Here is a 14,946-nt window from a genome sequence, read left to right as displayed (position 1 = left end):
ATTAGTTTCTGAACTGGCAGCATGAGGCCCCTCTACGGATTGTGCCCCGGGCCCCCAGTTATCTGCAGCCCCCTGCACTCTGCTGTATACATATATACACAGGAATGTCATGATGATGGTCAGCATTCTACCACTAGAGGGCAGCAGAGCACCACTGGTATTTCTGTATTTCTGCTCATCCCCCATACAGGGGATCAGTTTTGGGGCAGTCGCTGGCAGCACTGATGAAGCAGAGACGCACGCGTGGCCATGTTTCAGGTCTTTATTCACTGTACAGTACATCTATACACGGCGGCGGGGGTCCTCCTTCTTGTGTGGTGGGATCACTGCTCTCAGTGTCTGTGCTGGAGACGTTTTACCATTTGTGAAGACACCGACTAAGAAAATACAGAATCCTGTTCGCAGGCCGGGTCCATCGTGCAGCTCTCTGCGGGGAAAAACACGAGGGAGGATTATAATAGCGGCCCGTACATTATAACGGCTAGCCCGTCAGCGCATTGCCATCGTATTATGGCTCCTGGCGGGATTCTCATCGTCCATTACTGGTTATGGGTGATGGACAGAGACTGGAAAACCTTCTAGAACTAATTACAAGGTTTGTTACAATGTATCAGTGAAGAAAGTCTTATATGAGCTTTAAAATCCATAGAACTGCACTGATACATTGTAACAAACCTTCAGCTGTGTTTACAGGACACTTATCATGGCTAAAAATATTAATGGGCTAAAATCCGGGAATTTAATAGAATCCTTGTAATGTCCAAAGCATAGGTCGATGACATAAAAGGGTTTTCGGAATCTTAATATTGAGAACAGGAAGTGAGTATCTGATTGGTGGGGATCGAGTTCCCAGCTGATCAACAGGAGGAAGGAACAGCATTCCCTGTGGATAGGCCGGGTACTACAGCCCAATCCTATCGGCTGATCAGCAGGATGAAGGAACAGCATTCCCTGTGGATGGGCCGGGTACTACAGTCCTATCCTATCGGCTGATCATCAGGAGGAAGGAACAGCATTCCCTGTGGATGGGCCCGGTACTACAGCCCAATCCTATCGGCTGATTGGCAGGATGAAGGAACAGCATTCCCTGTGGCCGGGCCCGGTACTACAGTCCTATCCTACCGGCTGATCAACAGGAGGAAGGAACAGCATTCCCTGTGGATGGGCCGGGTACTACAGCCCAATCCTATCGGCTGATTGGCAGGATGAAGGAACAGCATTCCCTGTGGCCGGGCCGGGTACTGCAGCCCAGTCCTATTCTATTCTGCAGATATTTGGGGCCTCCCAGGAGGTGGCTGGAAATATTCATGGCCAATCCTCAAGATTAAACCTATGGATTGGACTGATGTACACCTGTATGTCAGACAATACCAGCTCCTCGGGTTCCTACCACAATAAACCCTTTCCCCTGCCTTAGACTCCTCAGTCAGGGGCGTAACTACGACAGGTGCAGAGGTTGCAATCGCACCCGGGCCCTGGAGCCTAGGGGGCCCTAAAAGTCCCTTTGGCCTATAGAAAAAGACTATTGCTATTAAAGATTTAGGCTATTTGGGGGCCCCGCTGGAGCTATGGCATCGGGGCCCATGAGTTCCACCACTGCCCTTAGCAGCGCCCAGTCGGCAGCGTCTTCCGTGACTGATCCGTTTCGCCTCTCACCGTGATTACAGCAGATGCCGGAGGCGGCGCAGTTTCCTCCATTGCTCCCACACGGTTTCCTGCCGGACTCGCAGGGTGACGGGAGGAAGTTTTCTTCCTGGCACCTCAGGGTCTCGGTGGTGCCGAAGTAACAGCCCAGCTCCTCTCCGCAGCAGATGTTGGGCCCGAAGCAGTGACCCTTGTTCCTCGGTCCGCAGGGAATACACTAAAAAGGAGAGAAGACATCATCACCTGCAGTACCAGCCTCCGCCAGAGAGTGGCGCTGTGCGACACATACCACCAGTAATCAATGTTTTTGACTTTCTATTTAGGCATGCTGGTTGTTATAGTCCCACAAGTGATAGGTCAGAGACCACTATCCTGCACTGATACATTATATTGAACCCTCTGCTGTGTGATGGTTCACTAATAATATTGTAACTCAGATGTAGCAGGGCTGGATTTGGTCTTTTTCTTTTGCTCCTTGACAGTTTCCTGATCATTCTATAACATTTCCTCCGGCACGGCGGTGCGGATGTAGCAGTGCTGTGTTTGTCATTTATCAGGTGCTGTCGTGAGAAGTTATCGGTCCACACTGCACTGATAAAAGTACAACAAAGCTTTAGCATGAGGCCAGATGTAGCAGAGAGGAATGTGTCACCTGTAGAGTGATTCATTTGTCAGGTTTATGAAACACTGAACACAGATGTAGCAGAGCTGATGGTGTCACAGCAGAGTTTACATTCATTAATCAATTGGTTTCTTACTGATGTAGCAGAGCTGAGTTTGTTATTTATTAAGTTTCATGGCCACTTCATGAAATCCTATCAACAAAAAAATATTCAGCACTGCTACATCTTCTATAAAATGGGAGGGACGAGTTGTCTTTGTAATTTCTGCCTCCACAATGAACCTCACATCCTCCCCGCTCAGTGATCAGCACCATTGGTTCTTACCATCATGGTTCTTACGTGCCCCTTCCTACCAACTACTACCCCCACCATCACATGGCATAGTGCAGATCTGTATTATATGCAACAGCTGCTCTGAACAAGCAGAGCTGCAGTGTAAAGCATGGAGGAGCACATGAGGCAGAGCTGCAGTGTAAAGCATGGAGGAGCACAGGAGGCAGAGCTGCAGTGTAAAGCATGGAGGAGCACAGGAGGCAGAGCTGCAGTGTAAAGCATGAAGGAGCAGAGGAGGCAGAGCTGCAGTGTAAAGCATGGAGGAGCACAGGAGGCAGAGCTGCAGTGTAAAGCATGGAGGAGCACAGGTGGCAGAGCTGCAGTGTAAAGCATGAAGGAGCAGAGGAGGCAGAGCTGCAGTTTAAAGCACGGAGGAGCACAGGAGGCAGAGCTGCAGTGTAAAGCATGGAGGAGCACAGGAAGCAGAGCTGCAGTGTAAAGCATGGAGGAGCAGAGGAGGCAGAGCTGCAGTGTAAAGCACGGAGGAGCACAGGAGGCAGAGCTGCAGTGTGAAGAACGGAGGAGCACAGGAGGCAGAGCTGCAGTGTGAAGAACGGAGGAGCACAGGAGGCAGAGCTGCAGTGTAAAGCATGGAGGAGCACAGGAGGCAGAGCTGCAGTGTAAAGCATGGAGGAGCACAGGTGGCAGAGCTGCAGTGTAAAGCATGGAGGAGCACAGGTAGCAGAGCTGCAGTGTAAAGCACGGAGGAGCACAGAAGGCAGAGCTGCAGTGTAAAGCACGGAGGAGCAGAGGAAGCAGAGCTGCAGTGTAAAGCTCAGAGGAGCACAGCTGGCAGAGCTGCAGTGTAAAGCATGGAGGAGCACAGGAGGCAGAGCTGCAGTGTAAAACACGGAGGAGCACAGGTGGCAGAGCTGCAGTGTAAAGCATGGAGGAGCACAGGAGGCAGAGCTGCAGTGTAAAGCATGGAGAAGCACAGGAGGCAGAGCTGCAGTGTAAAGCATGGAGGAGCACAGGAGGCAGAGCTGCAGTGTAAAGCATGGATGAGCACAGGAGGCAGAGCTGCAGTGTAAAGCATGGAGGAGCACAGGTGGCAGAGCTGCAGTGTAAAGCATGGAGGAGCACAGGAGTCAGAGCTGCAGTGTAAAGAACGGAGGAGCACAGGTGGCAGAGCTGCAGTGTAAAGCATGGAGGAGCTCAGGAGGCATGCAGTGTAAAGAACGGAGGAGCACAGGAGGCAGAGCTGCAGTGTAAAGTATGGAGGAGCACAGGAGGCAGAGCTGCAGTGTAAAGCATGGAGGAGCACAGGTGGCAGAGCTGCAGTGTAAAGCATGGAGGAGCACATGAGGCAGAGCTGCAGTGTAAAGAACGGAGGAGCACAAGTGGCAGAGCTGCAGTGTAAAGCATGGAGGACCACAGGAGGCAGAGCTGCAGTGTAAAGCATGGAGGAGCACATGAGGCAGAGCTGCAGTGTAAAGCATGGAGGAGCACAGGAGGCAGAGCTGCAGTGTAAAGCATGGAGGACCACAGGAGGCAGAGCTGCAGTGTAAAGCATGGAGGAGCACATGAGGCAGAGCTGCAGTGTAAAGCATGGAGGAGCATAGGAGGCAGAGCTGCAGTGTGAAGCATGGAGGAGCACAGGAGGCAGAGCTGCAGTGTAAAGGACGGAGGAGAACAGGAGGCAGAGCTGCAGTGTAAAGCATGGAGGAGCCCAGGTGGCGGAGCTGCAGTGTAAAGCAAGGAGGAGCACAGGAGTCAGAGCTGCAGTGTAAAGAACGGAGGAGAACAGGTGGCAGAGCTGCAGTGTAAAGCACGGAGGAGCTCAGGAGGCAGAGCTGCAGTGTAAAGCACGGAGGAGCACAGGTGGCAGAGCTGCAGTGTAAAGCATGGAGGAGCACAGGAGGCAGAGCTGCAGTGTAAAGCATGGAGAAGCACAGGAGGCAGAGCTGCAGTGTAAAGCATGGAGGAGCACAGGAGGCAGAGCTGCAGTGTAAAGCATGGAGGAGCACAGGAGGCAGAGCTGCAGTGCAAAGCATGGAGGAGCACAGGTGGCAGAGCTGCAGTGTAAAGCATGGAGGAGCACAGGAGTCAGAGCTGCAGTGTAAAGAACGGAGGAGCACAGGTGGCAGAGCTGCAGTGTAAAGCATAAAGGAGCACAGGAGTCAGAGCTGCAGTGTAAAGAACGGAGGAGCACAGGAGGCAGAGCTGCAGTGTAAAGTATGGAGGAGCACAGGAGGCAGAGCTGCAGTGTAAAGCATGGAGGAGCACAGGTGGCAGAGCTGCAGTGTAAAGCATGGAGGAGCACAGGAGGCAGAGCTGCAGTGTAAAGAACGGAGGAGCACAAGTGGCAGAGCTGCAGTGTAAAGCATGGAGGAGCACAGGAGGCAGAGCTGCAGTGTAAAGCATGGAGGAGCACAGGAGGCAGAGCTGCAGTGTAAAGCATGAAGGAGCAGAGGAGGCAGAGCTGCAGTGTAAAGCATGGAGGAGCACAGGAGGCAGAGCTGCAGTGTAAAGCATGGAGGAGCACAGGTGGCAGAGCTGCAGTGTAAAGCATGAAGGAGCAGAGGAGGCAGAGCTGCAGTTTAAAGCACGGAGGAGCACAGGAGGCAGAGCTGCAGTGTAAAGCATGGAGGAGCACAGGAGGCAGAGCTGCAGTGTAAAGCATGGAGGAGCAGAGGAGGCAGAGCTGCAGTGTAAAGCACGGAGGAGCACAGGAGGCAGAGCTGCAGTGTGAAGAACGGAGGAGCACAGGAGGCAGAGCTGCAGTGTGAAGAACGGAGGAGCACAGGAGGCAGAGCTGCAGTGTAAAGCATGGAGGAGCACAGGAGGCAGAGCTGCAATGTAAAGCATGGAGGAGCACAGGTGGCAGAGCTGCAGTGTAAAGCATGGAGGAGCACAGGTAGCAGAGCTGCAGTGTAAAGCACGGAGGAGCACAGAAGGCAGAGCTGCAGTGTAAAGCACGGAGGAGCAGAGGAAGCAGAGCTGCAGTGTAAAGCACAGAGGAGCACAGCTGGCAGAGCTGCAGTGTAAAGCATGGAGGAGCACAGGAGGCAGAGCTGCAGTGTAAAACACGGAGGAGCACAGGTGGCAGAGCTGCAGTGTAAAGCATGGAGGAGCACAGGAGGCAGAGCTGCAGTGTAAAGCATGGAGAAGCACAGGAGGCAGAGCTGCAGTGTAAAGCATGGAGGAGCACAGGAGGCAGAGCTGCAGTGTAAGGCATGGAGGAGCACAGGTGGCAGAGCTGCAGTGTAAAGCATGGAGGAGCACAGGAGTCAGAGCTACAGTGTAAAGAACGGAGGAGCACAGGTGGCAGAGCTGCAGTGTAAAGCATGGAGGAGCTCAGGAGGCATGCAGTGTAAAGAACGGAGGAGCACAGGAGGCAGAGCTGCAGTGTAAAGTATGGAGGAGCACAGGAGGCAGAGCTGCAGTGTAAAGCATGGAGGAGCACAGGTGGCAGAGCTGCAGTGTAAAGCATGGAGGAGCACATGAGGCAGAGCTGCAGTGTAAAGAACGGAGGAGCACAAGTGGCAGAGCTGCAGTGTAAAGCATGGAGGAGCACAGGAGGCAGAGCTGCAGTGTAAAGCATGGAGGACCACAGGAGGCAGAGCTGCAGTGTAAAGCATGGAGGAGCACATGAGGCAGAGCTGCAGTGTAAAGCATGGAGGAGCATAGGAGGCAGAGCTGCAGTGTGAAGCATGGAGGAGCACAGGAGGCAGAGCTGCAGTGTAAAGGACGGAGGAGAACAGGAGGCAGAGCTGCAGTGTAAAGCATGGAGGAGCCCAGGTGGCGGAGCTGCAGTGTAAAGCAAGGAGGAGCACAGGAGTCAGAGCTGCAGTGTAAAGAACAGAGGAGAACAGGTGGCAGAGCTGCAGTGTAAAGCACGGAGGAGCTCAGGAGGCAGAGCTGCAGTGTAAAGCACGGAGGAGCACAGGTGGCAGAGCTGCAGTGTAAAGCATGGAGGAGCACAGGAGGCAGAGCTGCAGTGTAAAGCATGGAGAAGCACAGGAGGCAGAGCTGCAGTGTAAAGCATGGAGGAGCACAGGAGGCAGAGCTGCAGTGTAAAGCATGGAGGAGCACAGGAGGCAGAGCTGCAGTGTAAAGCATGGAGGAGCACAGGTGGCAGAGCTGCAGTGTAAAGCATGGAGGAGCACAGGAGTCAGAGCTGCAGTGTAAAGAACGGAGGAGCACAGGTGGCAGAGCTGCAGTGTAAAGCATAAAGGAGCACAGGAGTCAGAGCTGCAGTGTAAAGAACGGAGGAGCACAGGAGGCAGAGCTGCAGTGTAAAGTATGGAGGAGCACAGGAGGCAGAGCTGCAGTGTAAAGCATGGAGGAGCACAGGAGGCAGAGCTGCAGTGTAAAGAACAGAGGAGAACAGGTGGCAGAGCTGCAGTGTAAAGCATGGAGGAGCACAGGAGGCAGAGCTGCAGTGTAAAGAACGGAGGAGCACAAGTGGCAGAGCTGCAGTGTAAAGCAAGGAGGAGCACAGGAGTCAGAGCTGCAGTGTAAAGAACAGAGGAGAACAGGTGGCAGAGCTGCAGTGTAAAGCATGGAGGAGCACAGGAGGCAGAGCTGCAGTGTAAAGAACGGAGGAGCACAAGTGGCAGAGCTGCAGTGTAAAGCATGGAGGAGCACAGGAGGCAGAGCTGCAGTGTAAAGCATGGAGGAGCACAGGAGGCAGAGCTGCAGTGTAAAGCATGGAGGAGCACAGGAGGCAGAGCTGCAGTGTAAAGCATGGAGGAGCACAGGAGGCAGAGCTGCAGTGTGAAGCATGGAGGAGCACAGGAGGCAGAGCTGCAGTGTAAAGAACGGAGGAGAACAGGAGGCAGAGCTGCAGTGTAAAGCATGGAGGAGCCCAGGTGGCAGAGCTGCAGTGTAAAGCAAGGAGGAGCACAGGAGTCAGAGCTGCAGTGTAAAGAACGGAGGAGAACAGGTGGCAGAGCTGCAGTGTAAAGCATGGAGGAGCTCAGGAGGCAGAGCTGCAGTGTAAAGCATGGAGGAGCACAGGAGTCAGAGCTGCAGTGTAAAGAACGGAGGAGAACAGGAGGCAGAGCTGCAGTGTAAAGCATGGAGGAGCCCAGGTGGCAGAGCTGCAGTGTAAAGTATGGAGGAGCACAGGAGGCAGAGCTGCAGTGTAAAGCATGGAGGAGCACAGGAGGCAGAGCTGCAGTGTAAAGCATGAAGGAGCAGAGGAGGCAGAGCTGCAGTGTAAAGCATGGAGGAGCACAGGAAGCAGAGCTGCAGTGTAAAGCATGGAGGAGCACAGGTGGCAGAGCTGCAGTGTAAAGCATGGAGGAGCACAGGTGGCAGAGCTGCAGTGTAAAGCATGAAGGAGCAGAGGAGGCAGAGCTGCAGTTTAAAGCATGGAGGAGCACAGCACAGGAGGCAGAGCTGCAGTGTAAAGCATGGAGAAGCACATGAGGCAGAGCTGCAGGGTAAGGCATGGAGGAGCACAGGAGGCAGAGCTGCAATGTAAAGCATAGAGGAGCACAGGAGGCAGAGCTGCAGTGTAAAGAACGGAGGAGCACAGGAGGCAGAGCTGCAGTGTAAAGCATGGAGGAGCACAGGAGGCAGAGCTGCAGTGTAAAGCATGGAGGAGCACAGGAGGCAGAGCTGCAGTGTAAAGCAAGGAGGAGCACAGGAGTCAGAGCTGCAGTGTAACGAACGGAGGAGAACAGGTGGCAGAGCTGCAGTGTAAAGCACGGAGGAGCTCAGGAGGCAGAGCTGCAGTGTAAAGCAAGGAGGAGCACAGGAGTCAGAGCTGCAGTGTAACGAACGGAGGAGAACAGGTGGCAGAGCTGCAGTGTAAAGCACGGAGGAGCTCAGGAGGCAGAGCTGCAGTGTAAAGCACGGAGGAGCACAGGTAGCAGAGCTGCAGTGTAAAGCATGGAGGAGCACAGGAGGCAGAGCTGCAGTGTAAAGCATGGAGAAGCACAGGAGGCAGAGCTGCAGTGTAAAGCATGGAGGAGCACAGGAGGCAGAGCTGCAGTGTAAAGCATGGAGGAGCACAGGAGGCAGAGCTGCAGTGTAAAGCATGGAGGAGCACAGGAGGCAGAGCTGCAGTGTAAAGCATGGAGGAGCACAGGTGGCAGAGCTGCAGTGTAAAGCATGGAGGAGCACAGGAGTCAGAGCTGCAGTGTAAAGAACGGAGGAGCACAGGTGGCAGAGCTGCAGTGTAAAGCATGGAGGAGCACAGGAGGCAGAGCTGCAGTGTAAAGAACGGAGGAGCACAGGAGGCAGAGCTGCAGTGTAAAGTATGGAGGAGCACAGGAGGCAGAGCTGCAGTGTAAAGCATGGAGGAGCACAGGTGGCAGAGCTGCAGTGTAAAGCATGGAGGAGCACAGGAGGCAGAGCTGCAGTGTAAAGAACGGAGGAGCACAAGTGTCAGAGCTGCAGTGTAAAGCATGGAGGAGCACAGGAGGCAGAGCTGCAGTGTAAAGCATGGAGGAGCACAGGAGGCAGAGCTGCAGTGTAAAGCATGGAGGAGCACAGGAGGCAGAGCTGCAGTGTAAAGAACGGAGGAGCACAAGTGGCAGAGCTGCAGTGTAAAGCATGAAGGAGCACAGGAGGCAGAGCTGCAGTGTAAAGCATGGTGGAGCAGAGGAGGCAGAGCTGCAGTGTAAAGCACGGAGGAGCACAGGAGGCAGAGCTGCAGTGTAAAGCATGGAGGAGCACAGGAGTCAGAGCTGCAGTGTAAAGAACGGAGGAGCACAGGTGGCAGAGCTGCAGTGTAAAGCATGGAGGAGCACAGGAGGCAGAGCTGCAGTGTAAAGAACGGAGGAGCACAGGAGGCAGAGCTGCAGTGTAAAGTATGGAGGAGCACAGGAGGCAGAGCTGCAGTGTAAAGCATGGAGGAGCACAGGTGGCAGAGCTGCAGTGTAAAGCATGGAGGAGCACAGGAGGCAGAGCTGCAGTGTAAAGAACGGAGGAGCACAAGTGTCAGAGCTGCAGTGTAAAGCATGGAGGAGCACAGGAGGCAGAGCTGCAGTGTAAAGCATGGAGGAGCACAGGAGGCAGAGCTGCAGTGTAAAGCATGGAGGAGCACAGGAGGCAGAGCTGCAGTGTAAAGAACGGAGGAGCACAAGTGGCAGAGCTGCAGTGTAAAGCATGAAGGAGCACAGGAGGCAGAGCTGCAGTGTAAAGCATGGTGGAGCAGAGGAGGCAGAGCTGCAGTGTAAAGCACGGAGGAGCACAGGAGGCAGAGGAGTTTCATTTCAGATCACCTCTGACTTTCTTCAATATATTAGGACCCAGCTCTCGATGTAGTTGTTGCCTATACACAACTGCCAAAGAGAACAAGCAAAGCTGCAGTGTAAAGCACAGGGGAGAAGAATCCTAGTTACCCCAATACATGGTAGTCACTGATATTACATACATGCATCCAGATGTAGCAGAGCTAGACTGTATCCTACAGAAAAGTATATACTGTCCACAATTCAGAAAAAGGAGGAGGGGGAGGGATTGAAGCTTGACACGCCGAGACATACATCTGAGAGCCGTTGCAAGTAAATGTAACTGGTGGGTGCCGTACCTGCTGGTGATTTTCAGCTGAAGTAGAAGAGAGGAGAAATGTGAATATTCAGCATGTCCATCCAGTGTAAGTAAAATAGCCAAAATTTATTTCTGGCGCCAGAAACGCATCAGGCAAAGAGGGTTCTTCTCTCTTTTTTTAATATTGTTTTTTAAAATGTTCCAATAAATTTTGGCTATTTTACTTACACTGGATGGACATGCTGAATATTCCCATTTCTCCTCTCTTCTATATACTGTCCACATTATTTTTTAATATCTCCTGATAGTAGTCGGAGCTCCGTTTTTCTGATACAAAGCTCCAAACCCTCTGCTTCTACAAAGATGTAAAAATACAACATGCTGATTACCGTCAGCCACCGCTAGAGGGAGCTGAAATGCTCTGTGTTATCATTGAGCTCTATGGAAAAACGCTGAACAACAAGCTCCCCCTAGTGGCCCCTGCCTGATATTTACATGTTCTACTTTACACCTCAAGGGGAGATTTATCTTGATTTCTGTTACTTTTTTATTATAAAGAAATGGAAAATTATGGAATTCATAATATTAGTACAACAATTTGGAACTTTTTTGTTTTATAAAGTGAACCATAAAGTGTGCAAAAATAACCAGGAAGGGCAACTAACCCAAAAGATTTGCTATGACTAAAGGCAGAAATGTATCCGTTCATAGCCCTGTCAAGAAAACGGAGCGCTGACTCACTATAATGTGAAATGAATCATCACAAAGTGCTGCCATCATGATAACAAGTAGAGAGTTGCCTTAAAGTTGACATTAAAGGGTCTCTCCGCTTTGGAAAACCCTGTTTTTTTTCTAGAAATGTCTCCGAATTATAAGCTTTTCACAGGGAGTTTGGTTGCTGGAATCTCTGGCGATCAGCTAGGAATCTAACAGCAATTGAGCTATTTCCCTACAGCGCCTCTAGAGGACATATTGGGTATTGCACCATTAAAATTATTAATCAATGTATCATGTCAATGTAATAAGTCCTCCACAGCTAGGAACAGTCCTCATAGTGGGTAATGAAGACGGGACCTCTAATTCATATAACCTCACAAAATGGGTGGCGAGAGAATTGGGGAACTCATAGGAGCAATTCTGAGAAGGGTCCATCTTCCCTGATAGGCAAGGTTCAAGAAAAGGAGGAGAAACCACCAAGAGTCCTCTACAGTGTCCTATACTGGAAAGTGTCTGCTCAGAGTCAGTCTGCTGCCATAAAGCCTCTTACCTTTCTGACGTCCATGAAGTCTATCACCGACCTCTTTCCTCCTATGGGACAGTTCTGTATATAACACGCCGACGACAAGGCTAAAAAGCAGAAGTAGGTGATGGCGAGTCCACTGTAAGACATGGCTGCCATGACGCCAGCGATCTGTGATGTTCCTTGGGGCTGTTCTGCATCTGGACAGGGACCTTAGTGTATATATATATATTCCCTGCCGGACACATCTCCGCCCCCCGCCCCCATCCTCCGGGAACGTCATGAATACTACTGTCACACGAACACATCGATCATGATACCAAATTCCTCAATTAATAACCCAAGGTTGAAGATGTGAGGTCACCGGAGAACAGATCATTTCTTAAGAAAATTTCCAGAACGTGTAAAGAAATAATGCAGCCAGGAGTAAGACGTGTCCTTCCAATTACGCCCGTCCTCAGGGTCAGCGCGGGGCGGCTTCTCCTCTTATGAGTGGTCACAACCTTCTTAAGCTTCGTACCGACGATCAGACGCACTCGCCCCGAAATAGAAAGAGCGAAAAAATGTTCTTCATCTACAAGTAAAATAGATTCCATCTAAATGTGATATTATAGGAACGCGGCAAAATGGGGGTGAGGGGACGACTGAGGAAAAGGTCGATAGATAGATAATAAATACATAGATATATAGATAGATAGATACATAGATAGATGATAGATAGATAGATAGATAGATAATAGATAGATAGATAGATAGGTAGATAGATAGATAGATAGATAGATAGATAGATAATAGATAGATAGATAGATAGGTAGATAGATAGATAGATAGATAGATAGATAGATAGATAATAGATAGATAATAGATAGATGATAGATAGATAATAAATATATAGATAGATAATAGATAGATAGATAATAGATAATAAATAGATAATAGATGGATAATAGATAATATATAGATAGATAATAGATAAATAAATAATATGTAGATAATAGATAGATTAATAGATAGATGATAGATAACGAAATAATACATAGATAGATAATAGATAGATAGAAAATAGATAGATAACAGATAAATGATAGATAATATATAGATAGATAATAGATACATATTAGATAGATAATATATAGATGATAGATAGATAGATAGATATTAGATAGATAATAGATAGATAATAGATAGATAGAGGATAGATAGAAAAATAGAGTCAAAATGAAAACAGACAGACATGTTTTAAATTGTGGATGTATGCGAGTGGCAAAAAGTATGTCATCCTTTAAGACTAGCAGATAATGTAAATGTGAGATTAGAATCTGGTGTTTCCTATCAATGGGTGACAATCAGGTCTGAGTGGGTGTCCCGTTTTTACTTAAGGAACAGGAACTTATCAAAGTCTGATCTTTACAGCACATTAGTGAAAGTGTGTGATAGCAGGAAATAAAGATATTTCCAATGACCTCAGAAGAAGAATTGTTTTAGGCTCAGCAGTCGGGAAAAAGTAAAAAAAAAAAATATATGAAGAGTTTGGACTCCATCAATACACAGTCAGACTGTGTACAAGTGGAGAGAATTCACGGCCATGTTACTATGTTACTCTCCCCAGAAGTGATCGAAGTTAACTCCAAAAACAAGGCGTCTAATAATCACTGATGTCACAAAGGAACTCAAGGTAACCTCTAAGCAACCAAAGGCCTCTCTTACATTACCTAATGTTCATGAGTAGCGATGGGCGAACTCGTGGATATTCAGGTTAAGCTGATCATTTAAAAAAAGTTTGGTTCAGGTACCAAAACAGTACCCAAACTCGAACCCAAACCCATACCCCATTCAGATGAATGGGAGGCCCTAACGATTATTTGCCACGCTGTCATCTGCGTGACAACGTGACAAACACGAGCTTTGATTGACGGTATGATTGTTACCGCTGGTCAGAGCGTTGCAGTTCCCATGCTGTCAGATGACAGCGCGTGAGCCAGCAACTGTGACTCTCGGTAAAAAGGTTACTCCCAGTCACAGGCGTCGGCTGATGAAACAGTACTACCCTCATCAGCGTATGCCTACTGTCGCTGATAGCAGCGAGAGCAGGCGAGGCTGATGAGAGTATTCATTAGCTGGTGCCTGTGTTATAAATAAATTAAAAAAAATTATGTGGGGTCTCTTCTATTTTTGATAACTAGCACAGGCAAAACCGACAGCTGCAGCCCCCCAGCTGTCAGCTTTAACATGGCTGGTTATTAAGAATAGAGGGGTCCCACACCATTTTTTAAATTCTTTAAATAAAGAATTTAAAAAAACGTGTGGGGTCTCCCTCATTTTTGGCAACCAGTCAAGCTAAAGCAGGCAGCTGGGGGCTGGTGTTTTCAGGCCAGTAAGGGGCCATAGATATTGCCCCCCCAGCCTAAAAATAGCAACCCACAGCTGTCCCAGAAAAAAATGCATCTATTAGACTGCTCTCCAAATCATCCAGGATCCTCGTGGGACAAATATGGATTATCTTCTCGTTGGACAGGTGAGAAATATGGTTTATTATTTTTTGTCTTTTACAGGTGACATGGGCATCGGAGTATTAGCTTCTCGTCGGACAGGTGAGGAGTATGGTGGTTTATTATTTTCTGTCCTTTACAGGTGACATGGGCTTCAGTCACTACGGTAGGTGTAAAGGTGAATTATAACTTTTCATTTTTAATTAAAATAAAGGTGTCAGTGTCTTTATTTCAAATACAGCACTTTAGTCTGGCTGTGTATTTTTTACAATCTAACTATGGGATTAGGAATGGGGCGTCTTATAAATGCCTCTCCATTACTAAGCCCTGGGCTTGATGTCAGCGGCCATAAAACAGCTGAAATCAACTCCAAACCTATTACCCCACTTGTCACCTCATCAGGGCAAGTGGGAAGAGCCGGGCAAAGCGTAAGAATTGGCGCATCTTATAGATGTGCCTTTTCTGGGGTGCCTGTGGGCTGCTATTTTTAGGCTGGGGGCAATATCGATGGTCCCTTAACAGTCTTAGAATACTATCCCCCAACTGTCTGCTTTAGCTTGGCTGGTTGTCAAAAATGAGGGGGGACACCACGCCGGTTTACGTATTTATTTAAAAAATTAAAAAAATGGCATGGGGACCCCTATATTCTTGATTACCGGCCATGATAAAGCTGACAGCTGAGGGCTGCAGGTGTCGGCTGGTGAATACTCCCATCAGCGACGCCTGCGTTTTACCACTGGTCACAACTGCTGGCTCACGTGCTGTCATCTGACAGAGTGGGAACCGCATCTCGCTGACAGGAAGCTGATTTATTAAAGTAAATATGAATTATATGAAATATGAATAGCATTACTGCTCTAGATAATAAGAAAAAATGTAGATTCTTAGCATTTTTCTTATTAACTAGAGCAGTAATACTATTCACATTTCATATATTTCATATTTACATTTTTTAGCACTACAAAGTGAAACTTTGTTTGTTGTTTGTTATATGTAATACCCCAGGGTCCTGGCCTGGTTGTTACAGTGGCATTGCTTTCCTCATGGGGAGAGTGATGTCCCGCTTGGAGGTGAGCGAGGATCTTCTTCATCAGGTAACCACAAGCATGCAACATGTTCACACTCCAGGCCAGAAGGGGGAGCTCTGATCCAGCTTGTGGGTGGCTCCCCT

The 14,946-nt window shown here is 49.3% G+C and overlaps 1 protein-coding gene across 1 annotated transcript; it reads right to left on the bottom strand.

The window, feature by feature from the left end:
• Window positions 1-248: 248 nt before the first annotated feature.
• LOC143793060 (mesotocin-neurophysin MT) lies at window positions 249-11,502 on the bottom strand. Its single transcript, XM_077279655.1, has 3 exons — window positions 11,314-11,502; window positions 1,657-1,861; window positions 249-427 (listed from the first exon to the last, which is right to left on the bottom strand). Exons 1-3 carry the CDS (start codon window positions 11,443-11,445, stop codon window positions 378-380), a joined length of 387 nt encoding a protein of 128 aa, XP_077135770.1. The 5' UTR covers window positions 11,446-11,502; the 3' UTR covers window positions 249-377.
• Window positions 11,503-14,946: the final 3,444 nt, after the last annotated feature.

Source organism: Ranitomeya variabilis, chromosome 1 (genome assembly GCF_051348905.1).
Source record: "Ranitomeya variabilis isolate aRanVar5 chromosome 1, aRanVar5.hap1, whole genome shotgun sequence".
Classification (NCBI taxonomy): Eukaryota; Metazoa; Chordata; class Amphibia; order Anura; family Dendrobatidae; genus Ranitomeya; species Ranitomeya variabilis.
Note: the sequence above shows the minus strand (reverse complement) of the source record. Positions and strands in the feature narration are given on the sequence as shown.

Coding starts and splice junctions, on each gene's coding strand:
- LOC143793060 (XM_077279655.1), bottom strand. CDS start 11,445: ATGGCAGCCATGTCTTACAGTGGACTCGCCATCACCTACTTCTGCTTT. Junction 1,862..11,313: donor ACTTCATGGACGTCAGAAAG/GTAAGAGGCTTT, acceptor TCTCCTTTTTAG/TGTATTCCCTGCGGACCGAG. Junction 428..1,656: donor CGGCATCTGCTGTAATCACG/GTGAGAGGCGAA, acceptor TTTTCCCCGCAG/AGAGCTGCACGATGGACCCG.